This window comes from Oncorhynchus clarkii, chromosome 6 (assembly GCF_045791955.1).
Source record: "Oncorhynchus clarkii lewisi isolate Uvic-CL-2024 chromosome 6, UVic_Ocla_1.0, whole genome shotgun sequence".
NCBI lineage: Eukaryota > Metazoa > Chordata > Actinopteri > Salmoniformes > Salmonidae > Oncorhynchus > Oncorhynchus clarkii.
This window is the reverse complement of record NC_092152.1, coordinates 68,499,493-68,524,148: the sequence shown is the minus strand read 5'-3', so window position 1 is coordinate 68,524,148 and position 24,656 is coordinate 68,499,493. Positions and strand designations below refer to the sequence as shown.

At 47.2% G+C, this 24,656-nt stretch overlaps 1 protein-coding gene across 1 annotated transcript in view; it reads left to right on the top strand.

Moving 5' to 3' along the window:
- Window positions 1-24,656, top strand: part of LOC139411526 (genetic suppressor element 1-like) — a 452,683-nt gene that overhangs the window by 407,422 nt on the left and 20,605 nt on the right. The window contains exon 4 of the mRNA XM_071157992.1: window positions 11,617-11,825. Within this exon, the coding sequence (XP_071014093.1) occupies window positions 11,617-11,825 (209 nt within the window). The remainder of the gene's footprint in view (window positions 1-11,616; window positions 11,826-24,656) is intronic.

Genomic DNA, 24,656 nt, shown 5'->3' with positions numbered 1-24,656 from the left:
CTACATACACCACACACACTACTACATACACCACACACACTAATGCATACACCACACACTACTACATACGCCACACACACGACTACATACACCACACACACGACTACATACACCACACACACTACTACATACACCACACACACACACTAATGCATACACCACACACTACTACATACGCCACACACACTACTACATACACCACACACACTACTACATACACCACACACACGACTACATACACCACACACACTACTGCATACGCCACACACACTACTGCATACGCCACACACACTACTACATACGCCACACACACTACTACATACGCCACACACACTACTACATACACCACACACACTACTACATACACCACATACACTACTACATACGTCACACACACTACTACATACGCCACACACACTACTACATACATCACACACACTATTACATACACCACACACACTACAACATACGCCACACACTACTACGTACACCACACACACTACTGCATATGCCACACACACTACTACATACACCACACACACTACTACATACACCACACACACTACTACATACACTACTACATACGCCACACACACTACTACATACACCACACAAACTACTGCATATGCCACACACACTAATACATACACCACACAAATTACTACATACGCCACACACACTACTACATACACCACATACACTACTGCATACGCCACACACACTACAACATACACCACACAAACTACTGCATATGCCACACACACTAATACATACACCACACACACTAATACATACACCACACACACTACTACATACACCACACACACTACTACATACACCACACACACTACTACATACACCACACACTACTACATACACCACACACACTACTGCATACACCACACACACTACTACATACGCCACACACACTACTACATACGCCACACACTACTACATATGCCACACACTACTACATACACCACACACACTACTACATACACTACTACATACACCACACACACTACTGCATACACCACACACACTACTGCATACACCACACACACTACTGCATACACCACACACACTACTACATACACCACACACACTACTACATACGCCACACACACTACTACATACGCCACACACTACTACATACACCACACACACTACTGCATACGCCACACACACTACTACATACGCCACACACACTACTACATACGCCACACACTACTACATACACCACACACACTACTACATACACTACTACATACACCACACACACTACTGCATACACCACACACACTACTGCATACACCACACACACTACTGCATACACCACACACACTACTGCATACACCACACACACTACTACATACGCCACACACACTACTACATACGCCACACACACTACTACATACGCCACACACACTACTACATACGCCACACACACTACTACATACGCCACACACTACTACATACACCACACACACTACTACATACACCACACACACGACTACATACACCACACACACTACTACATACACCACACACACACACTAATGCATACACCACACACTACTACATACGCCACACACACTACTACATACACCACACACACTACTACATACACCACACACACACACTACTACATACGCCACACACACTACTACATACGCCACACACACTACTACATACACCACACACACGACTACATACACCACACACACGACTACATACACCACACACACTACTACATACACCATACACACGACTACATACGCCACACACACGACTACATACACCACACACACGACTACATACACCACACACACGACTACATACACCACACACACTACTACATACACCACACACACACACTAATGCATACACCACACACTACTACATACGCCACACACACTACTACATACACCACACACACTACTACATACACCACACACACGACTACATACACCACACACACTACTGCATACGCCACACACACTACTGCATACGCCACACACACTACTACATACGCCACACACACTACTACATACGCCACACACACACACTACTACATACACCACACACACTACTACATACACCACACACACTACTACATACACCACATACACTACTACATACGTCACACACACTACTACATACGCCACACACACTACTACATACATCACACACACTATTACATACACCACACACACTACAACATACGCCACACACTACTACGTACACCACACACACTACTGCATATGCCACACACACTACTACATACACCACACACACTACTACATACACCACACACACTACTACATACACTACTACATACGCCACACACACTACTACATACACCACACAAACTACTGCATATGCCACACACACTAATACATACACCACACAAATTACTACATACGCCACACACACTACTACATACACCACATACACTACTGCATATGCCACACACACTAATACATACACCACACACACTAATACATACACCACACACACTACTACATACACCACACACACTACTACATACACCACATACACTACTACATACACCACACACTACTACATACACCACACACACTACTGCATACACCACACACACTACTGCATACACCACACACACTACTGCATACACCACACACACTACTGCATACACCACACACACTACTACATACACCACACACACTACTACATACGCCACACACACTACTACATACGCCACACACTACTACATACACCACACACACTACTGCATACGCCACACACACTACTACGTACGCCACACACACTACTACATACGCCACACACTACTACATACACCACACACACTACTACATACACTACTACATACACCACACACACTACTGCATACACCACACACACTACTGCATACACCACACACACTACTGCATACACCACACACACTACTACATACACCACACACACTACTACATACGCCACACACACTACTACATACGCCACACACACTACTACATACGCCACACACACTACTACATACGCCACACACACTACTACATACACCACACACACTACTGCATACACCACACACACTACTACATACGCCACACACTACTACATACGCCACACACTACTACATACGCCACACACTACTACATACACCACACACACTACTGCATACACCACACACACTACTACATGCGCCACACACTACTGCATACACCACACACACTACTGCATACACCACACACACTACTACATACGCCACACACACTACTACATACGCCACACACACTACTACATACGCCACACACACTACTACATACGCCACACACACTACTACATACACCACACACACACTACTACATACACCACACACACTACTACATACACCACACACACTACTACATACACCACACGCACTACTACATACACCACACGCACTACTACATACACCACACGCACTACTACATACACCACACGCACTACTACATACACCACACGCACTACTACATACACCACACGCACTACTGCATACACCACACGCACTACTACATACGCCACACACTACTACATACGCCACACACACTACTACATACGCCACACACACTACTACATACGCCACACACACTACCACATACGCCACACACTACTACATACACCACGCACACTACTACATACACCACACACACTACTACATACACCACACACACTACTACAGACACCACACACACTACTACAGACACCACACACTACTACATACACCACATACACTACTACATACACCACATACACTACTACATACACCACACACACTACTACATACACAACACTTAAAAACCTACACACACATCCTCTCTGTCTCTCTCTTTCTCTCTCTATCTCTCTCTTTCTCTCTCTCTCTATTTCTCTATTTATCTCACTCGCTTTCTCTCTCTCTCTCTCTCTTTCTCTCTCTCTCTATTTCTCTATTTATCTCACTCGCTTTCTCTCTCTCTCTATCTCTCTATTTCTCTCTCTCTCAATTCAACTTCAATTTAAGGGGCTTTATTGACATATGTTTACATTGCCAAAGCAAGTGGAATAGATAATAAACAAAAGTGACATAAACAATTTAAAATGAACAGTAAACATTACACTCACAAAAGTTCCAAAAGATTAAAGACATTTCAAATGTCATATAATGTCTATATACAGTGTTGTAGCGATGTGCAAATAGTTAAAGTACAAAAGGGAAAATAAATCAACATAATTCTGGGTTGTATTTACAATGGTGTTTCTTCTTCACTGGTTGCCCTTTGCAACAGGTCACAAACACTGTGGAATTTCACCCAGTAGATATGGGAGTTTATCAAAATTGGGGTTGTTTTCTAATTCTTTGTGGGTCTGTATAATCTGAGGGAAATATGTGTCTCTAATATGGTCATACATTTGGCAGGAGGTTAGGAAGTGCAGCTCAGTTTCCACCTCATTTCGTGGGTAGTGTGCACATAGCCTGTCTTCTCTTGAGCTTTCTCAATAGCAAGGCTATGCTCACTGAGTCTGTACATAGTCAAATCAGTCACAGTGGTCAGGTATTCTGCCACTGTGTACTCTCTGTTTAGGGCCAAATAGCATTCTTGTTTGCTCTGTTTTTTTGTTAATTATTTCCAATGTGTCAAGTAATTGTGTTTTTGTTTTCTCATGATTTGGTTGGGTCTATAATTGTGTTGCTGTCCTGGGGCTCTGTGGGGTATGTTTGTGTTTGTGAACAGAGCCCCAGGACCAGCTTGCTTAGGGGACTTCTCCAGGTCCATCTCTCTGTAGGTGATGGCTTTGTTATGGAAGGTTTGGGAATCACTTCCTTTGAGGTGGTTGTAGAATTTAACGGCTCTTTTATGGATTTTTGATAATTAGCGGGTATCGGCCTAATTCTGCTCTGCATGTATTATTTGGTGTTCTACGTTGTACACGGAGGATATTTTTGCAGAATTCTGCAAGCAGAGTCTCAATTTGGTGTTTTGTCACATTTTGTGAATTCTTGGTTGGTGAGCGGACCCCAGTCCTCACAACCATAAAGGGCAATGGGTTCTATAACTGATTCAAGTATTTTTAGCCAGATCCTAGTTGGTATGTCAAATTTAATGTTCCTTTTGAAGGCCCTTCTTGCCTTGTCTCTCAGATCGTTCACAGCTTCCTCCTATCCTTTTTTTTTTTATTTTTATTTTACCTTTATTTAACCAGGCAAGTCAGTTAAGAACAAATTCTTATTTTCAATGACGGCCTGGGAACAGTGGGTTAACTGCCTGTTCAGAGGCAGAACGACAGATTTGTACCTTGTCAGCTCGGGGGTTTGAACTCGCAACCTTCCGGTTACTAGTCCAACGCTCTAACCACTAGGCTACCCTGCCGCCCCCATCCTAACCCTCCTATCTCTCTCTCTCTCTCTCTCTCTCTTTATCTTTCTCTTTCTTTCTCTCTCTCTCTCTCTCTCTCTCTCTCTCTCTCTCTCTCTCTCTCTCTCTTTATCTTTCTCTTTCTTTCTCTCTCTCTCTCTCTCTCTCTCTTTATCTTTCTCTTTCTTTCTCTCTCTCTCTCTCTCTCTCTTTATCTTTCTCTTTCTTTCTCTCTCTCTCTCTCTCTCTCTTTATCTTTCTCTTTCTTTCTCTCTCTCTCTCTCTCTCTCTTTATCTTTCTCTTTCTTTCTCTCTCTCTCTCTTTATCTTTCTCTTTCTTTCTCTCTCTCTCTCTCTCTCTCTTTATCTTTCTCTCTCTCTCTCTCTCTCTCTCTCTCTCTCTCTCTCTCTCTCTCTCTCTCTCTCTCTCTCTCTCTCTCTCTCTCTCTCTCTCTCTCTTTATCTTTCTCTTTCTCTCTTTCTCTTTCTCTCTTTCTCTCTCTTTCTCTCTCTCTCTCACTCTCTCTCTCTCTCTCTTTCTCTTTGTCTTTCTAGTTCTATCTTTCTCTCTCTCTCTTTCTCTTTCTCTCTTTCTCTCTTTTTCTTTCTTTCTCTCTTTCTCTCTCATTGTACTGCTGCCATGGTAGAAAGCTGTGGCGTGCCCCATAGTCAGGGCTGTGACCCAGTTTGACTGTCTTGGGCAGATGCTTCAGTCAAGCTGTGAGGAGGAGGGAGGGCACACAGAGGAGGAGGAGGAGCCCTCAGGTTACCAGAGAGACAGAGAAACAAAGTGAGAGAGGTTGAGTGGAAGAGAGAAAAAGAGCGAGAGAGAGGAAGGAAGGAAGGAAGGAAGGAAGGAAGGAAGGAAGGAAGGAAGGAAGGAAGGAAGGAAGGGAAAAAGTGGCGTGTGTAATATTTGGAATGTGATCATATGAGATGAGAGCTGCAGAGAGAGACACATGTGACCAGACCATTACCTTACTCTGCAGAGTTTCCCCGTAGGGGCTGCAAATGTGCCACAGCTCATTGGGCCAGCTCTTACTCCCTGCTGTGTGTGTGTATGTCTGTTCTAGCGGTGTGTCAGGGCCGTGTGATTCTCACAGGGTTGCTCGTCCTGATCACTGTCACTATCTAATGGCCGCCTGGGGCCATCCATCTGGGCCTGTGTGTACGCTAGGCTAGGATATGCTAACCCAGAACGGTGTGTCTGAGGCCACTGCTGCCCCTTTACCGCGCTGCACTTTCAAATGCTAGGCTAGGATACGCTAACCCAAAACTGTGTGTCAGAGCCCACTGCCTTCCCTCTACCACGCTACTCTTGGATATCCTAGGCCAGTATACGCTAACCCAGAATTGTGTGTCAGATCCCACTGTCTCCTCTCTACTACGCTACGCTTGGATATGCCAGGCTAGTGTATGCTAACCCAGAATTGTGTGTCAGAGCCCACTGTCTCCTCTCTACTACGCTAGGCAAGGATACGCTAACACAGGCTCTAGACTACAGCTAATATTAGCCTCTCTTGCAATGCATACTATATAGCTGCTACTGTGTTATTTTAGCCTTGCATTGCAGCTATACTACGTTAGCTCAGAGTAGAGGTCTTCACGGGTCCAAAAAGTTTGACCCGTTCCGAAATGATCCTAGGGCTTTCCCACCCAGATCCAATATGCTTAAATACATGTTTTAAATACAGACCCATTCCGAACAGACCCGAAGACGACTAGACCCATTCCGTATAGACCTGAGGACTACTAGACCCGTTCTATATAGACCTGAAGACTACTAGACCCGTTCCGTATAGACCTGAAGGCTACTAGACCCGTTCCATATAGACCTGAGGACTACTAGACCCGTTCCATATAGACCTGAAGACTACTAGACCCGTTCCATATAGACCTGAGGACTACTAGACCCGTTCCATATAGACCTGAAGGCTACTAGACGCGTTCCATATAGACCTGAGGACTACTAGACCCGTTCCATATAGACCTGAGGACTACTAGACCCGTTCCATATAGACCTGAAGGCTACTAGACCCGTTCCATATAGACCTGAAGACTACTAGACCCGTTCCATATAGACCTGAAGACTACTAGACCCGTTCCATATAGACCTGAAGACTACTAGACCCGTTCCATATAGACCTGAAGACTACTAGACCCGTTCCATATAGACCTGAAGACTACTAGACCCGTTCCATATAGACCTGAAGACTACTAGACCCGTTCCATATAGACCTGAAGGCTACTAGAACCGTTCCATATAGACCTGAAGGCTACTAGACCCGTTCCATATAGACCTGAAGACTACTAGACCCGTTCCATATAGACATGAGGACTACTAGACCCGTTCCATATAGACCTGAGGACTACTAGACCCGTTCCATATAGACCTGAAGACTACTAGACCCGTTCCATATAGACCTGAGGACTACTAGACCCGTTCCATATAGACCTGAGGACTACTAGACCCGTTCCATATAGACCTGAAGGCTACTAGACCCGTTCCATATAGACCTGAGGACTACTAGACCCGTTCCATATAGACCTGAAGGCTACTAGACCCGTTCCATATAGACCTGAAGGCTACTAGACCCGTTCAATATAGACCTGAAGACTACTAGACCCGTTCCATATAGACCTGAAGGCTACTAGACCCGTTCCATATAGACCTGAAGGCTACTAGACCCGTTCCATATAGACCTGAAGGCTACTAGACCCGTTCTATATAGACCTGAAGACTACTAGACCCGTTCCATATAGACCTGAAGGCTACTAGACCCGTTCCATATAGACCTGAAGGCTACAAGACCCGTTCCATATAGACCTGAAGGCTACTAGACCCGTTCCATATAGACCTGAGGACTACTAGACCCGTTCCATATAGACCTGAAGACTACTAGACCCGTTCCATATAGACCTGAAGGCTACTAGACCCGTTCTATATAGACCTGAAGACTACTAGACCCGTTCCATATAGACCTGAAGGCTACTAGACCCGTTCCATATAGACCTGAAGGCTACTAGACCCGTTCTATATAGACCTGAAGACTACTAGACCCGTTCCATATAGACCTGAAGGCTACTAGACCCGTTCCATATAGACCTGAAGGCTACTAGACCCGTTCTATATAGACCTGAAGACTACTAGACCCGTTCCATATAGACCTGAAGGCTACTAGACCCGTTCCATATAGACCTGATACTACTAGACCCGTTCCATATAGACCTGAGGACTACTAGACCCGTTCCATATAGACCTGAAGGCTACTAGACCCGTTCCATATAGACCTGAAGGCTACTAGACCCGTTCCATATAGATCTGAAGGCTACTAGACCCGTTCCATATAGACCATATAGACCTGAAGACTACTAGACCCGTTCCATATAGACCTGAAGACTACTAGAACCGTTCCATATAGATCTGAAGTCTACTAGACCCGTTCCATATAGACCTGAAGACTACTAGACCCGTTCCATATAGACCTGAAGGCTACTAGACCCGTTCCATATAGACCTGAAGGCTACTAGACCCGTTCCATATAGACCTGAAGGCTACTAGACCCGTTCTATATAGACCTGAAGACTACTAGACCCGTTCCATATAGACCTGAAGGCTACTAGACCCGTTCCATATAGACCTGAAGGCTACTAGACCCGTTCCATATAGACCTGAAGGCTACTAGACCCGTTCTATATAGACCTGAAGACTACTAGACCCGTTCCATATAGACCTGAAGGCTACTAGACCCGTTCCATATAGACCTGAAGACTACTAGACCCGTTCCATATAGACCTGAAGGCTACTAGACCCGTTCCATATAGACCTGAAGACTACTAGACCCGTTCCATATAGACCTGAAGGCTACTAGACCCGTTCCATATAGACCTGAAGGCTACAAGACCCGTTCCATATAGACCTGAAGGCTACTAGACCCGTTCCATATAGACCTGAAGACTACTAGACCCGTTCCATATAGACCTGAAGACTACTAGACCCGTTCCATATAGACCTGAAGTCTATTAGACCCGTTCCATATAGACCTGAAGACTACTAGACCCGTTCCATATAGACCTGAAGGCTACTAGACCCGTTCCATATAGACCTGAAGGCTACTAGACCCGTTCCATATAGACCTGAAGGCTACTAGACCCGTTCCATATAGACCTGAAGGCTACTAGACCCGTTCCATATAGACCTGAGGACTACTAGACCCGTTCTATATAGACCTGAAGACTACTAGACCCGTTCCATATAGACCATATAGACCTGAAGACTACTAGACCCGTTCCATATAGACCTGAAGACTACTAGACCCGTTCCATATAGACCTGAAGGCTACTAGACCCGTTCCATATAGACCTGAAGGCTACTAGACCCGTTCTATATAGACCTGAAGACTACTAGACCCGTTCCATATAGACCATATAGACCTGAAGACTACTAGACCCGTTCCATATAGACCTGAAGACTACTAGAACCGTTCCATATAGACCTGAAGACTACTAGACCCGTTCCATATAGACCTGAGGACTACTAGACCCGTTCCATATAGACCTGAAGGCTACTAGACCCGTTCCATATAGACCTGAAGGCTACTAGACCCGTTCCATATAGACCTGAAGGCTACTAGACCCGTTCCATATAGACCTGAAGACTACTAGACCCGTTCCATATAGACCTGAAGGCTACTAGACCCGTTCTATATAGACCTGAAGACTACTAGACCCGTTCCATATAGACCTGAAGGCTACTAGACCCGTTCCATATAGACCTGAAGACTACTAGACCCGTTCCATATAGACCTGGTCAAATCCATTTTTGAAGCTACTTTATCAACCGGAGCTGATAAGGAGGGAGATGAGGGGTAGAGGTGCCGATCTAGTAGGTGGGGGAGGGGGCTGTACTGAAAGCGAGTGAGCAGGGAGGGAGAGACGAGAGACAGCAACCAATCAAGCCGACTCACGCTATAGTAGACTATGAGCTGCCATAGCTAGGTTGTTTATCATCAAATATGATTACTTAGTACCTGTCTAGACTGCATCAAACCAGGAGAAGCTAGTGAAGCTAGCTAATGTTAGCTAGCTAGGCTAATTGAAGCTGCAGTGCATGACCTTCCTCATCCCACAGTTACAACTCCATTCAGAACATTAAGTAGCAGCCTACCTGTTGGCTCCTGGTCATTGTAGCCTATCCTTCTCCTTTAACTTTTAATTCCATCTTCCATTGATTAGATATTCCCTAACCTTTACACACACTGAGGCTCTATGGCTGTAGCCTATTGCCACTTTAATGACTTATGATTGGCCAACAACAAGCTACACACGCCACACTCCCCTCTCGTGAATAGCAAGAGCAGCATAAATGACATATAACAGAGATCTGTTACAATTGTTTCAGTTCAAATGAAATCAAATGTGTTTATAAAGCCCTTTTTACATCAGCAGATGTGGCTCGGGAAAACTCTCTAGAAAGGCAGGAATCTATGAAGAAACCTGGAGAGGAACCAGGGGTGGCCAGTCCTCTTCTGGCTGTGGCGGGAGGAGATTCTAAGAGTACATGGCCATTAAGGCCAGATCATTCTTCAAGATGTTCAAACGTTCATAGTTGACCAGCAGGGTTGTAGAGGGTGCAACAGGTCAGCACCCCAGGAATAAATGGCAGTTTGCGGTATGGAGGGAGAGGGGGAAAGAGATCCTACCCAGACCTATGACATTATTTAGAATTCTGAATTCGGACCCACTCGGATTCCGGATCGGGTCTCAGTTATTCGGGTACAGGTGGATCCGTGAAGACCTCTAGCTCAGAGACTACACAACTTTTCAGTAGATTCTCTAGCTGAGAACAGCTACTGTGTTGTTCAGCTGTCTAGTAGCATGTCATGTAACAAGGCTGTATAGTAATAATGACTGTGTGGTTCAGCTGTCTAGTATCATGTCATGTAACAAGGCTGTATAGTAATAATGACTGTGTGGTTCAGCTGTCTAGTATCATGTCATGTAACAAGGCTGTATAGTAATAATGACTGTGTGGTTCAGCTCTGTCTAGTATCATGTCATGTAACAAGGCTGTATAGTAATAATGACTGTGTGGTTCAGCTGTCTAGTAACATGTCATGTAACAAGGCTGTATAGTAATAATGACTGTGTGGTTCAGCTGTCTAGTAACATGTCATGTAACAAGGCTGTATAGTAATAATGCTACTGTAATAATGTCATGTCCTCTCTTCTCTCTTCATAGCTGGCTCGTCCATCAGTAGTGAGTCGTCTCCGGTCTCGTCCCCAGCCACCAACCACAGTTCTCCGGTGAGCACACCCAAGAGAGGCCCCCTGGGCCCAGGGCCTGTCCTGGTGCCACCTGGGGGCCACAGTGTGCCAAGCACCCCGCCCGTCGTCACCATTGCCCCCACCAAGACCAGCAACGGTCTCTGGAGGAGCGAGGCACGCCAGGTAAGACTAGACACAAACAGAGACAGACAATCACACACAGAGACAGACAATCACACACAGACAGACAATCACACACAGACAGACAATCACACACAGAGACAGAAAAACACACTGTATGTACTTACTCTAGCTGTCTCCCCTCCTCTCTCTGTCATCTTTCTCTTTTCACATCTTGATACGTGTTGCGTCTTTTGTGTTGTCAACCACTATATTTTCATCCATCTTTCAGCCCAGTCAAAGCAATGTTTCAACCTCTGTCCCTGGAGAGAGATCTAGTACAAAGAGGCTGCCTACACACACACACACACACACACACACACACACACACACACACACACACACACACACACACAAGCTCTCGAGGGATTAGCAGACTTCTAGGCTGGCCTGTAACCCATGGCGTGGCAGAATGTATGTGACATATGTACATGTGACATTGCTGGCGGCTCTGCGAATGCCCCCCCCCCCCCCCCCCTCCTCTCACCCCTCCTTCACCCTCCTCCCCCTCTTCTCACCCTCCTCTCTCTGTGTGTTAAACAATGCCAGCTGCCACCAGGCCACCGAGGTGACAATCTTAACGGCAGCCAACATCTGTGCCCCCTCGAGCCCCCCCCCCGCCGGTCCTATTTTATAAACACCGACCTATCCTCAGTCCTAGCTTTATAACCACAGCTCCAGCCTCATTCTAACCCCCAGTCCCAGCCCAGTCCAAGCCTGGTTCTAACCCCCAGTCCCATGCCAGTCCAAGCCTTGTTCTAACCCCCAGTCCCATGCCAGTCCAAGCCTTGTTCTAACCCCCAGTCCCATGCCAGTCCAAGCCTTGATCTAACGCCCAGTCCCATGCCAGTCCAAGCCTTGATCTAACGCCCAGTCCAAGCCTTGTTCTAAACCCCAGTCCCAGCCCAGTCCAAGCCTTGCCTCCCACCCCTCCAACCCCTCAGGGCCTCAGCAGTCAAGTGTGTCCCCTGCCCATCTGCCCCCCTTCCCCTCATGCTGACTGACCCAGTGTGTGTGTATGTGTGTGTGTAGCTGCTAGCTTTGATAAGGAGTGGATTATGGATTATGGTTTGCCTCTAAACCCTCTTACCGCAGCTCTGGGTCTAATGGTGGAGGGCAGAGGAGCAGCACAGCACTCCTCAACACTCCCTATGCAACACTCCTCAACACTCCCTATGCAACACTCCTCAACACTCCTAAAACACTCCCTATGCAACACTCCCTATGCAACACTCCTCAACACTCCTAAAACACTCCCTATGCAACACTCCCTATGCAACACTCCTCAACACTCCCTATGCAACACTCCTCAACACTCCTAAATCACTCCCTATGAAACACTCCCTATGCAACACTCCTCAACACTCCTCAACACTCCCTATGCAACACTCCTCAACACTCCTAAAACACTCCCTATGCAACACTCCTCAACACTCCTAAAACACTCCCTATGCAACACTCCTCAACACTCCTAAAACACTCCATATGCAACACTCCTCAACACTCCTAAAACACTCCCTATGCAACACTCCTAAAACACTCCCTATGCAACACCCCTCAACACTCCTAAAACACTCCCTATGCAACACTTCTCAACACTTCTCAACACTCCCTATGCAACACTCCTCAACACTCCTAAAACACTCCCTATGAAACACTCCCTATGCAACACTCCCTATGCAACACTCCTCAACACTCCTAAAACACTCCCTATGCAACACTCCTCAACACTCCTAAAACACTCCCTATGCAACACTCCTCAACACTCCTAAAACACTCCCTATGCAACACTCCTCAACACTTCCTATGCAACACTCCTCAACACTCCCTATGCAACACTCCTCAACACTCCTAAAACACTCCCTATGCAACACTCCTAAAACACTTCCTATGCAACACTCCTCAACACTCCCTATGCAACACTCCTCAACACTCCTCAACACTCCCTATGCAACACTCCTCAACACCCCTCAACACTCCCTATGCAACACTCCTCAACACTCCTCAACACTCCCTATGCAACACTCCTCAACACTCCTAAACACTCCCTATGCAACACTCCTCAACACTCCCTATGCAACACTCCTCAACACTCCCTATGCAACATTCCTCAACACTCCTAAAACACTCCCTATGCAACACTCCTCAAGACTCAACACTCCCTATGCAACACTTCTCATCACTCTTAAAACACTCTTCATGCAACACTCCTCAACACTCCTTAACACTTCTCAACACTCCCTATGCAACACTCCTCAACACTCCCTATGCAACACTCCTCAACACTCCCTATGCAACACTCATCAGCACTCCCTATGCAACACTCATCAGCACTCCTCAACACTCCCTATGCAACACTCCTCAACACATCTCAACACTCCTCAACACTCCCTATGCAACACTTCTCAACACTTCTCAACACTCCTCAACACTCCCTATACAACACTCCTCAACACTTCTCAACACTCCCTATGCAACACTTCTCAACACTCCTCAACACTCCCTATGCAACACTCCTCAACACTTCTCAACACTCATCAACGCTCCTCAACACTCCCTATACAACACTCATCAACACTCCTCAACACTCCCTATATAACACTCCTCAACACGTCTCAACACTCCTCAACACTCCTTATGCAACACTCCTCAACACTTCTCAACACTCCCTATGCGACACTCCTCAACACTTCTCAACACTCGCTATATAACACTCCTCAACACTCCCTATGCAACACTCCTCAGCACTCCTCAACAATCCTCAACACTCCCTATGCGACACTCCTCAACACTCCCTATGCGACACTCCTCAACACTCCCTATGCAGCACTCCTCAACACTCCCTATGCAGCACTCCTCAACACTCCCTATGCAGCACTCCTCAACACTCCCTCTTCAACACTCCTCAACACTTCTCAACACTCAACACTTCTCAACACATCTCAACAGTCCCTACACTTCTCAACACTCCCTATGCAACACTTCTCAACACTCCCTATACAACACTCCTCAACACTCCTCAACACTCCCTATGCAACACTCCTCAGCACTCCTCAACACTTCTCAACACTCCCTATGCGACACTCCTCAACACTTCTCAACACTCCCTATGCAACACTCCTCAGCACTCCTCAACACTACTCAACACTCCCTATGCAACACTCCTCAACATTCCTCAACACTTCTAAACACTCCTCAACACTCCGCAGCAACACTCTCACAACACTCTACAGATTTTGAATGTCTCCCTGGAGACTGAGGAAGTGAGAAGGATGGAGGAGAGAGGGTGAGGGGTGATGGGGTTCAGAGATGGGGGGTCAGCTCGCCCCTCTGTGTGGGAGCGTCCCAGCCAATTGTCCCCATGCCATCTCGGCCCTATGATCTTGCCCCCTCCCACCCCGCCCATGTGCCCCTTCACCTCAAGCATAGCGCATTAGCCAGAGGGTTAGCCAGAGCCCCTATGGGTGGGAGGGGAGGGAGAAGTGATGTCATCCTGTCACAACCCTATCATCACCTTCCTTGCCTTAGAGGAAGGAGAGAGGGGTGAGCAGAGGGGGACAGACCTTCTGCTCCCACACACACTGACACACACACTCATACACATTTTCTGCTTCACAGAGTCACATTCACCCTGTTAATCTTTGGGGTGAAGTGGCTCCAGCTAGCTCTTGAGATGCACTCTGTTCCAGTGTATGTGTGTGTTTGCAGGGTCATTCTGGGAGAGAGAAGGTTGTGTTGGGGGGTTTCCGGTGCCTCTGAAAGCTTGAGGCCACCCAGCTGAAGGAGGGGGGCGAGCGGAAGTCTAGTGGGTGAGAGGTGGGCGGGGGTAAGAGGGGTGAGACAGAGGGGGGGGGCTAGCATCAGACTGTCTCCCCTGTTTACCCTATGCCGGTCCAGCGAACACATGAAACCCTGCCGTCACACAGACCCACAATGCACAGGGTCAAGCACACACTCTCGCTCTCTCACTCTCTCACTCACTCACACTTTCTCTCTCTCAAAAAACGTCCCTCAGTATTGCAGACAAAGGAAGCTCTGTCGGCCCTCTGTTTTTATCCCTAATCACCAGCGAGGGAGGGGGGGGCGACTCACTCAAGCCAACATTTTAGTAAGATTTGAACATCCCTAACACCCACAGCTCTGCCTTTGCCCCCGCCTCTCCTCTTCCTCTTCTCCCCGTATTCTCTCTTAGTGCTGTCTATTCAATTAGTTCCTAGTCCGGGCTGTGCTGTGCTGTGAACTGACCTCAGGCCCCCAGCTTGCATAAGTCTGCAAAAATGAGGGCCGAGGTTAGAGACACACAGAGAGAGTCAGGGCTAAAACCACTCAGACACTAGCAGGGCCTGGGTTAGAGGCCTGGGTTAGGGGTCTGGGTTAGAGATTTGGGTTAGAGGGCTGGGTTAGAGGTCTGGGTTAGAGGCAGGATTACTGGGACTTGGGGCCTGGAGACCATGCAGGGTTAAAACTAGAGGTCGACCGATTAATCAGAATGGCCGATTAATTAGGGCCGATTTCAAGTTTTCATAACAATCGGAAATCGGTATTTTTGGACACCGATTTGGCAGATTAAAAAAATATGTCATTTTTATTTGACACCTTTATTTAACTAGGCAAGCCAGTTAAGAACACATTCTTATTTTCAATGACGGCCTAGGAACGGTGGGTTAACTGCCTTGTTCAGGGGCAGAACGACATATTTTTACCTTGTCAGCTCGGGGATTTGTTTTTGCAACCTTCCGGTTACTAGTCCAACGCTCTAACCACCTGCCTTACATTGCACTCCACGAGGAGCCTGCGTGGCAGGCTGACTACCTGTTACGCGAGGGCAGCAAGAAGCCAAAGTAAGTTGCTAGCTAGCATTAAACTTATAAAAAACAATCAATCCTAACATAATCCCTAGTTAACTACACATGGTTGATGATATTACTAGTTTATCTAGCTTGTCCTCCGCTGTATATAATCGATGCGGTGGCTGTAAATGTATCATTGAATCACGGCCTACTGCGCCAAACGGGTGATTTAACAAGCGCATTCGCAAAAAAGCACTGTCTTTGCACCAATGTGTACCTAACCATAAACATCAACGCCTTTCTTAAAATCAATACACAAGTATATATTTTTAAACCTGCATATTTAGTTAATATTGCCTGCTAACATGAATTTCTTATAATTAGGGAAATATTGTGTCACTTCTCTTGCGTTCTGTGAAGGCCGTTCATTGAAAATAAGAATGTGTTCTTAACTGACTTGCCTAGTTAAATAACGTTGTCACGTTCTGACCTTAGTTCTTTTGTTATGTCTTTGTTTTAGTATGGTCAGGGCGTGAGTTGGGTGGGTTGTCTATGTTAGTTTTTCTATGATTTGCTATTTCTGTGTTTGGCCTGGTATGGTTCTCAATCAGAGGCAGCTGTCAATCATTGTCCCTGATTGAGAACCATATTTAGGGAGCCTGTTTTCTGTTGTGTTTTGTGGGTGATTGTTTTCTGTTTTCTTTTGTGTGTCTGCACCAGCCACGACTGTTTTCTGTTGTGTTTTGTGGGTGATTATTTTCTGTTTTCTTTTGTGTGTCTGCACCAGCCACGACTGTTTTCTGTTGTGTTTTGTGGGTGATTATTTTCTGTTTTCTTTTGTGTGTCTGCACCAGCCACGACTGTTTTCTGTTGTGTGTCTGCACCAGCCACGACTGTTGTCTGTTGTGTGTCTGCACCAGCCACGACTGTTTTCTGTCGTTTCTCTTTGTTATTTAGTTATTTCCGTGTTCATCCTAATAAATATGGACACATACCACACTGCACCTTGGTCCTCCTCTTCTCCATCATACGAGTTGTAAAAAAAAATTATAATAATCTGCCAAATCGGTGTCCAAAAATACCGATTTCCGATTGTTATGAAAACTTGAAATCGGCCCTAATTAATCTGCCATTCCGATTAATCGGTCGACCTCTAGTGTGTATGTGCATCAGTGTGTGTCACGATCATTGGTTGAATTAATGGACCAAGACGCAGCATGCTAGAGTTCCACATGTTTATTTGATGAAACTCACAGAAAACAATAAAGCGCAAAAACGAAACGTGAAGCCAATGTAGTGCTCACAGGCAACTAGACATAGACAAGATCCCACAAAAACCCAGTGCCAATGTAGTGCTCACAGGCAACTAGACATAGACAAGATCCCACAAAAACCCAGTGCCAATGTAGTGCTCACAGGCAACTAGACATAGACAAGATCCCACAAAAACCCAGTGCCAATGTAGTGCTCACAGGCAACTAGACATAGACAAGATCCCACAAAAACCCAGTGCCAATGTAGTGCTCACAGGCAACTAGACATAGACAAGATCCCACAAAAACCCAGTGGGAAAAGGCTGCCTAAATATGATACCCAATCAGAGACAACGATAGACAGCTGCCTCTGATTGGGAACCATACCAGGCCAACATAGATATATAGTAACCTAGATAACCCACCCTAGTCACACCCTGACCTAACCAAAATAGAGAATAGAAAGGATCTCTAAGGTCAGGGCGTGACAGTGTGTGATGATCTGTGTGAGTGTGTGTGATGTTTCCTTTTTGTGCTGCTGTGTTTTTGCATCCCTGTGTGTTTGTGTGTGTGTGTATTATCCTTTGTGTGTGTGTGTGTGTGTGTGTGTTGCCTCTCAGTGTGTGTTAGGAGGGTTGATTAGTGCCTCCCTGGCTTAGATATGAGACTTGGGCAGAGTGAGAGGGGAGGCGAGGGCAGGGTGAGAGGGGAGGCGAGGGCAGGGTGAGAGGGGAGGCGAGGGCAGGGTGAGAGGGGAGGCGAGGGAAGGGTGAGAGGGGAGGCGAGGGTGAGAAGGGAGGAGAGGGTGAGAGCAGGGTGAGAGGGTAGGCGAGGGGAGGGGTGGGTCAGAGGGGAGGGGAGGGTGAATGGGGTGGCGAGGGGAGGGTGAGAGGGGAGCGGAGGGTGTGCTGCGTTGGTATTTTGCTTCAATGACTGCAGGAGTCTGTTCCCGCTGCTGCCTGTAATTGCTTTTTAATTGCCAATTTAGATTCATGGCTCCATCAGAAAGGCGTAAATGAGCGCCCTCCCATGCGTCTCCCACCCCTCACCAGGGAGCTGCCAGGGCCCAGGCTTACACAGAGGGGGCAGCCTGGGTGTGAAGGTGTGTGTGCCTGTGTGTGTGTGTTCCACTGTGTTTGTGTGGCTAAATCAAAGTATCCGTATCAGATTGTTTTTGTTGCTCAGTGTGAGTCTGAGAAATAAGGGTCACATTTTTGGGGTGAAGCCTCCAGCAGGGCTAAAGGTCAGGGAAAGATGGTGTGTGTGTGTGTGTGGGGGGGGGGGGGGTCATCCTGTCAGCCCAGCACACAAACAGCAAGAGCAGAGTTCTCCATCACCATTAGAGAGGCCCCTTAGTGACACACATACACACAGCCCAGTAGCAGCAGGCGCCATGCAGTGAGTCTTTTGTCTCTCAGCCTGTGTTTGTCAGACAGTCTCTATTCATCTCTGTTCTGCCTCCTGTCTGCCAGTAAAGTCATCCCAACAGCTTCTCAATAGTCTGTGTGTTGTACTGGCTGATTGCTTCTGTTCTAGTGTAGGATGGTTTAGCATGCTCTGATAACTGGTGTTGTTTCTCATATAGAGAGTAGGAGAGGGAGAGGGAGAGTGAGAGAGAGAGGAGAGAGGAGTGAGAGAGAGAGACGAGAGGAGAGAGGAGAGAGAGAGAGAGACGATAGATAGAGAGAGACAGAGACGAGAGGGAGAGGAGAGAGAGAGAGAGACGAGAGAGGAGAGAGAAATGGGTTGAGGCGGAGGTCAACAGAGAGGTCTGATCCTCAAAGGGGGTCAGTGCTCTGTGCTCTAACCCTGCTCCTGTTGACTCCTGTGGACTCTGCAGCCCGGTTTATGGGGAGGGGTGGGGGGGTGAATGTTCTGCTCCACTGAGAACAGAACACTCAGACAAAAGACACAGGATGCACAGTCAACCATCCTCTCAAGACACACACACACACACACACACACACGCGCGCGCAGGTTGTAGACAGGCGCTACAGGAACCTCTTTTATTTTTGATTTGCTTTGGCCCAAGATGCATCTGCTAGCCTCTGAGACTCAACTGAGTCTGTGCGTGTGTGTGGGTACATCTGTGAGTGTGTATTTGTGTGTGTAAACAACCTTTGGAGGAGAGAGCACCCAGTCAATGGCAATAGTGTAACTTGGCCACCAGAGGGCATGTTATATTCTATTTCATATATTTCTTTCTTTCTTTGTTTTAGATGCAGTATAACAGCCATTGTACTATAATGTAGAGGAATCATATACACTGTTGCTACTGCTTGTTATCGATCCTGTTGCCTAGTAACTTTACCCCTACCTATATGTACATATCTACCTAAATTACCCCGTATATAGCCAAGTTATCGTTACTCAGTGTGTATTTATTCCTTGTGTTATTATCTGTCTATTTTTGAAAGACATTTTTCTCTACGCTGTAGGGAAGGGCCCGTAAGTAAGCCTTTCACTGTTCGTCTACACCTGTTGTTTGCCAAGCATGTGACAAATAACATGTGATCTGATTCATTAGAAAATGATTTGGTGTTAATCTGTCTTTTAAATTGGTCATCAGTTGAAGTCACTGCATTTTGCTTTTAGGAACAGAACTGATTGTGATAACTGAATGTAACTGTGAATTAAATAATCATTTTAAAAGGACACATTTTAAAATACCATTTTCAACATGGCTGCCTGTTATCATCAGGCTCATGTTAAAAACAATGAAAAGACATTCTTCCCAGCACACTCTGTGGGGTCATGATTGAATCCAGATGCATCAGAACAGCCGGATGAGAGGCAGATAAAAGACACAAATCCTCTTTTCCTGGTGGCTCTCTAACAGATGTTGTTTAAAAATAGACGCTGCCATTTCACGGTGGTGACTTGCGAGGAGACAGACAGACAGGCAGGCACTGCCACACCAACGTAGCGTAGCCTCTCTCCTTGATTTACAGGGATATTTGGGGCTAGGCGTGGATAGCTCTGTTCTCTCTGTGCTAATACGTAATATGGCGCTCAGTGGGACAGGGGGAGAGATGGGCACTGTGTGGTGTGTGCGTGTGTGGGTGCGTGCGTGTGTGTGTGTGTGTGTCAGCAAGTGAGGGCGAGATGGGCTAAATGTCAGCAGCCTGCTAATAGGCAGGTCTGTACTGTCTCCAGACAGCCACCGTTTACCGTTCCATGGACAGAGATGAAGGGGGAGAGGGAGGGAGGAGGAGGCAGAGGAAGAGAGGGGGTTGAAGAAGGAAGGTGGAGGAGGATGGAGGGAGAGCGGGAGGGAGGAGGAGGCAGAGGAAGAGAGAGGGTTGAAGAAGGAGGATGGAGGAGGATGGAGGGAGAGCGGGAGGGAGGAGGAGGCAGAGGAAGAGAGAGGGTTGAAGAAGGAGGGTGGAGGAGGATGGAGGGAGAGCGGGAGGGAGGAGGAGGCAGAGGAAGAGAGAGGGTTGAAGAAGGAGGGTGGATAAGGATGAAGGGGGAGCGGGAGGGAGGAGGAGGCAGAGGAAGAGAGAGGGTTGAAGAAGGAGGGTGGAGGAGGATGGAGGGGGAGAGGGAGGGAGGGAGGAGGAAGCAGAGGAAGAGAGAGGGTTGAAGAAGGAGGGTGGATGAGGATGGAGGGGGAGAGGGAGGGAGGAGGAAGCATAGGAAGAGAGAGGGTTGAAGAAGGAGGATGGAGGGAGAGCGGGAGGGAGGAGGAGGCAGAGTTAGAGAGAGGGTTGAAGAAGGAGGGTGGATGAGGATGGAGAGGGAGGAGGAGGCAGAGGAAGAGAGAGGGTTGAAGAAGGAGGGTGGAGGAGGATGGAGGGAGAGAGGGAGGGAGGAGGAGGCAGAGGAAGAGAGGGTTGAAGAAGGAGGGTGGAGGAGGATGGAGGGAGGAGGAGGCAGAGGAAGAGAGAGGGTTGAAGAAGGAGGGTGGATGAGGATGAAGGGGGAGCGGGAGGGAGGAGGGGGCAGAGGAAGAGAGAGGGTTGAAGAAGGAGGGTGGATGAGGATGGAGGGGGAGGGGGAGGGAGGGAGGAGGAGGCAGAGGAAGAGAGAGGGTTGAAGAAGGAGGGTGGATGAGGATGGAGGGAGAGCGGGAGGGAGGAGGAGGCAGAGGAAGAGAGAGGGTTGAATAAGGAGGGTGGAGGAGGATGGAGGGGGAGCGGGCCTCTCTGATTTTGAGGTCTTTTGACATATCTGAACCACTTTTCCAGTTGGCTGCTCATCGGGGAGGGAGAGCCCACCTCCCTGACGCTAACACAGCCATTAGGGCAGGAGGGGGGACTGGGGAGGCGCGGCATGGCTTGGGGGTTTGGGGCGAGGGACAGGGGCCACTCTGCCTGGCTGCTCAGTGAAGCATGTTAAACAACAACGAGGGGCGAACATTAGAGGCATTTAATATGAAATGTTAGTGTGTCAGTGTCACCCCAGGTCATTGGCTGGGAGAGGGGGTAGGGGTAATGGTTTGAAGGGGTGAGCATAATGGGACAGGGGGTAGGGGTAAATGGGACTAAATGGGATGTATTTTCTCAGTGACAGCGGAAAGAGACACACACTCACACACATACTGTACACACACACAAACATACTATACACACACAGTGATGTAGAAAAAACTACCGTTATTCCCAGGGATCCAAGGGGTTAATTTAGCAGGGTACCTTCCTACCTCCTCCCCCTGCCATTGTACGTGTTTCAATGGCAACAGTACCCTAGCTCTTACCTCTCCTATTATCTGGTGTGTGGGGAGAGGAGGGTGCAGAAGAGAGGGAATAACCACTCTCATCTCTGGGCATTCTCTACCATCATCCTCTCCCTACCTCTTTCTACCCTCTCTTCCGTTTCTCTCCAAGAACCCAGCCACTCATATGATGCTTTTCTCCCTCTCCCTCTCTCCATACCCTGGACTAAATACTGTTCTTCTCCCTCTCTCCATACCCTGGATTAAATACTGTTCTTCTCCCTCTCTCCATACCCTGGACTAAATACTGTTCTTCTCCCTCTCTCCATACCCTGGATTAAATACTGTTCTTCTCCCTCTCTCCATACCCTGGACTAAATACTGTTCTTCTCCCTCTCTCCATGCCCTGGACTAAATACTGTTCTTCTCCATACCCTGGACTAAATACTGTTCTTCTCCCTCTCTCCATACCCTGGACTAAATACTGTTCTTCTCCCTCTCTCCATACCCTGGACTAAATACTGTTCTTCTCCCTCTCTCCATACCCTGGACTAAATACTGTTCCTCTCCCTCTCTCCATACCCTGGACTAAATACTGTTATTCTCCCTCTCTCCATACCCTGGACTAAATACTGTTCTTCTCCCTCTCCCTCTCTCTATACCCTGGACTAAATACTGTTCTTCTCCTTCTCCCTCTCTCCATACCGTGGGCTAAATACTGTTCTTCTCCTTCTCCCTCTCTCCATACCGTGGGCTAAATACTGTTCTTCTCCCTCTCTCCATACCCTGGACTAAATACTGTTCTTCTCCCTCTCTCCATACCCTGGACTAAATACTGTTCTTCTCCCTCTCTCCATACCCTGGACTAAATACTGTTCCTCTCCCTCTCTCCATACCCTGGACTAAATACTGTTATTCTCCCTCTCTCCATACCCTGGACTAAATACTGTTCTTCTCCCTCTCCCTCTCTCTATACCCTGGACTAAATACTGTTCTTCTCCTTCTCCCTCTCTCCATACCGTGGGCTAAATACGGTTCTTCTCCTTCTCCCTCTCTCCATACCGTGGGCTAAATACTGTTCTTCTCCCTCTCCCCCTCTCCATACCCTGGACTAAATACTGTTCTTCTCCCTCAGCCTCTCTCCATACCCTTGACTAAATACTGTTCCTCTCCCTCTCTCCATACCCTGGACTAAATACTGTTCTTCTCCCTCTCCCTCTCTCCATACCCTGGACTAAATACTGTTCTTCTCCCTCTACCTCTCTCCATACCCTGGACTAAATATTGTTCTTCTCCCTCTACCTCTCTCCATACCCTGGACTAAATACTGTTCTTCTCCCTCTACCTCTCTCCATACCCTGGACTAAATACTGTTCTTCTCCTTCTCTCCATACCCTGGACTAAATCCTGTTCTTCTCCCTCTCCCTCTCTCCATACCCTGGACTAAATACTGTTATTCTCCCTCTACCTCTCTCCATACCCTGGACTAAATACTGTTCTTCTCCTTCTCCCTCTCTCCATACCGTGGGCTAAATACTGTTCTTCTCCCTCTCTCCATACCCTGGATTAAATACTGTTCTTCTCCCTCTCCCTCTCTCCATACCCTGGACTAAATACTGTTCTTCTCCCTCTCCCTCTCTCCATACCCTGGACTAAATACTGTTCTTCTCCCTCTCCCTCTCTCCATACCCTGGATTAAATACTGTTCTTCTCCCTCTCCCTCTCTCCATACCCTGGACTAAATACTGTTCTTCTCCCTCTCCCTCTCTCCATACCCTGGACTAAATACTGTTCTTCTCCATCTCCCTCTCTCCATACCCTGGACTAAATACTGTTCTTCTCCCTCTCCCTCTCTCCATACCCTGGACTAAATACTGTTCTTCTCCCTCTCCCTCTCTCCATACCCTGGACTAAATACTGTTCTTCTCCCTCTCCCTCTCTCCATACCCTGGATTAAATACTGTTCTTCTCCCTCTCCCTCTCTCCATACCCTGGATTAAATACTGTTCTTCTCCCTCTCCCTCTCTCCATACCCTGGACTAAATAATGTTCTTCTCCCTCCCCCTCTCTCCATTCCCTGGATTAAATACTGTAAGTGGATATGTAGGCTGGGACAAACCAAAGCTTCTCTGCA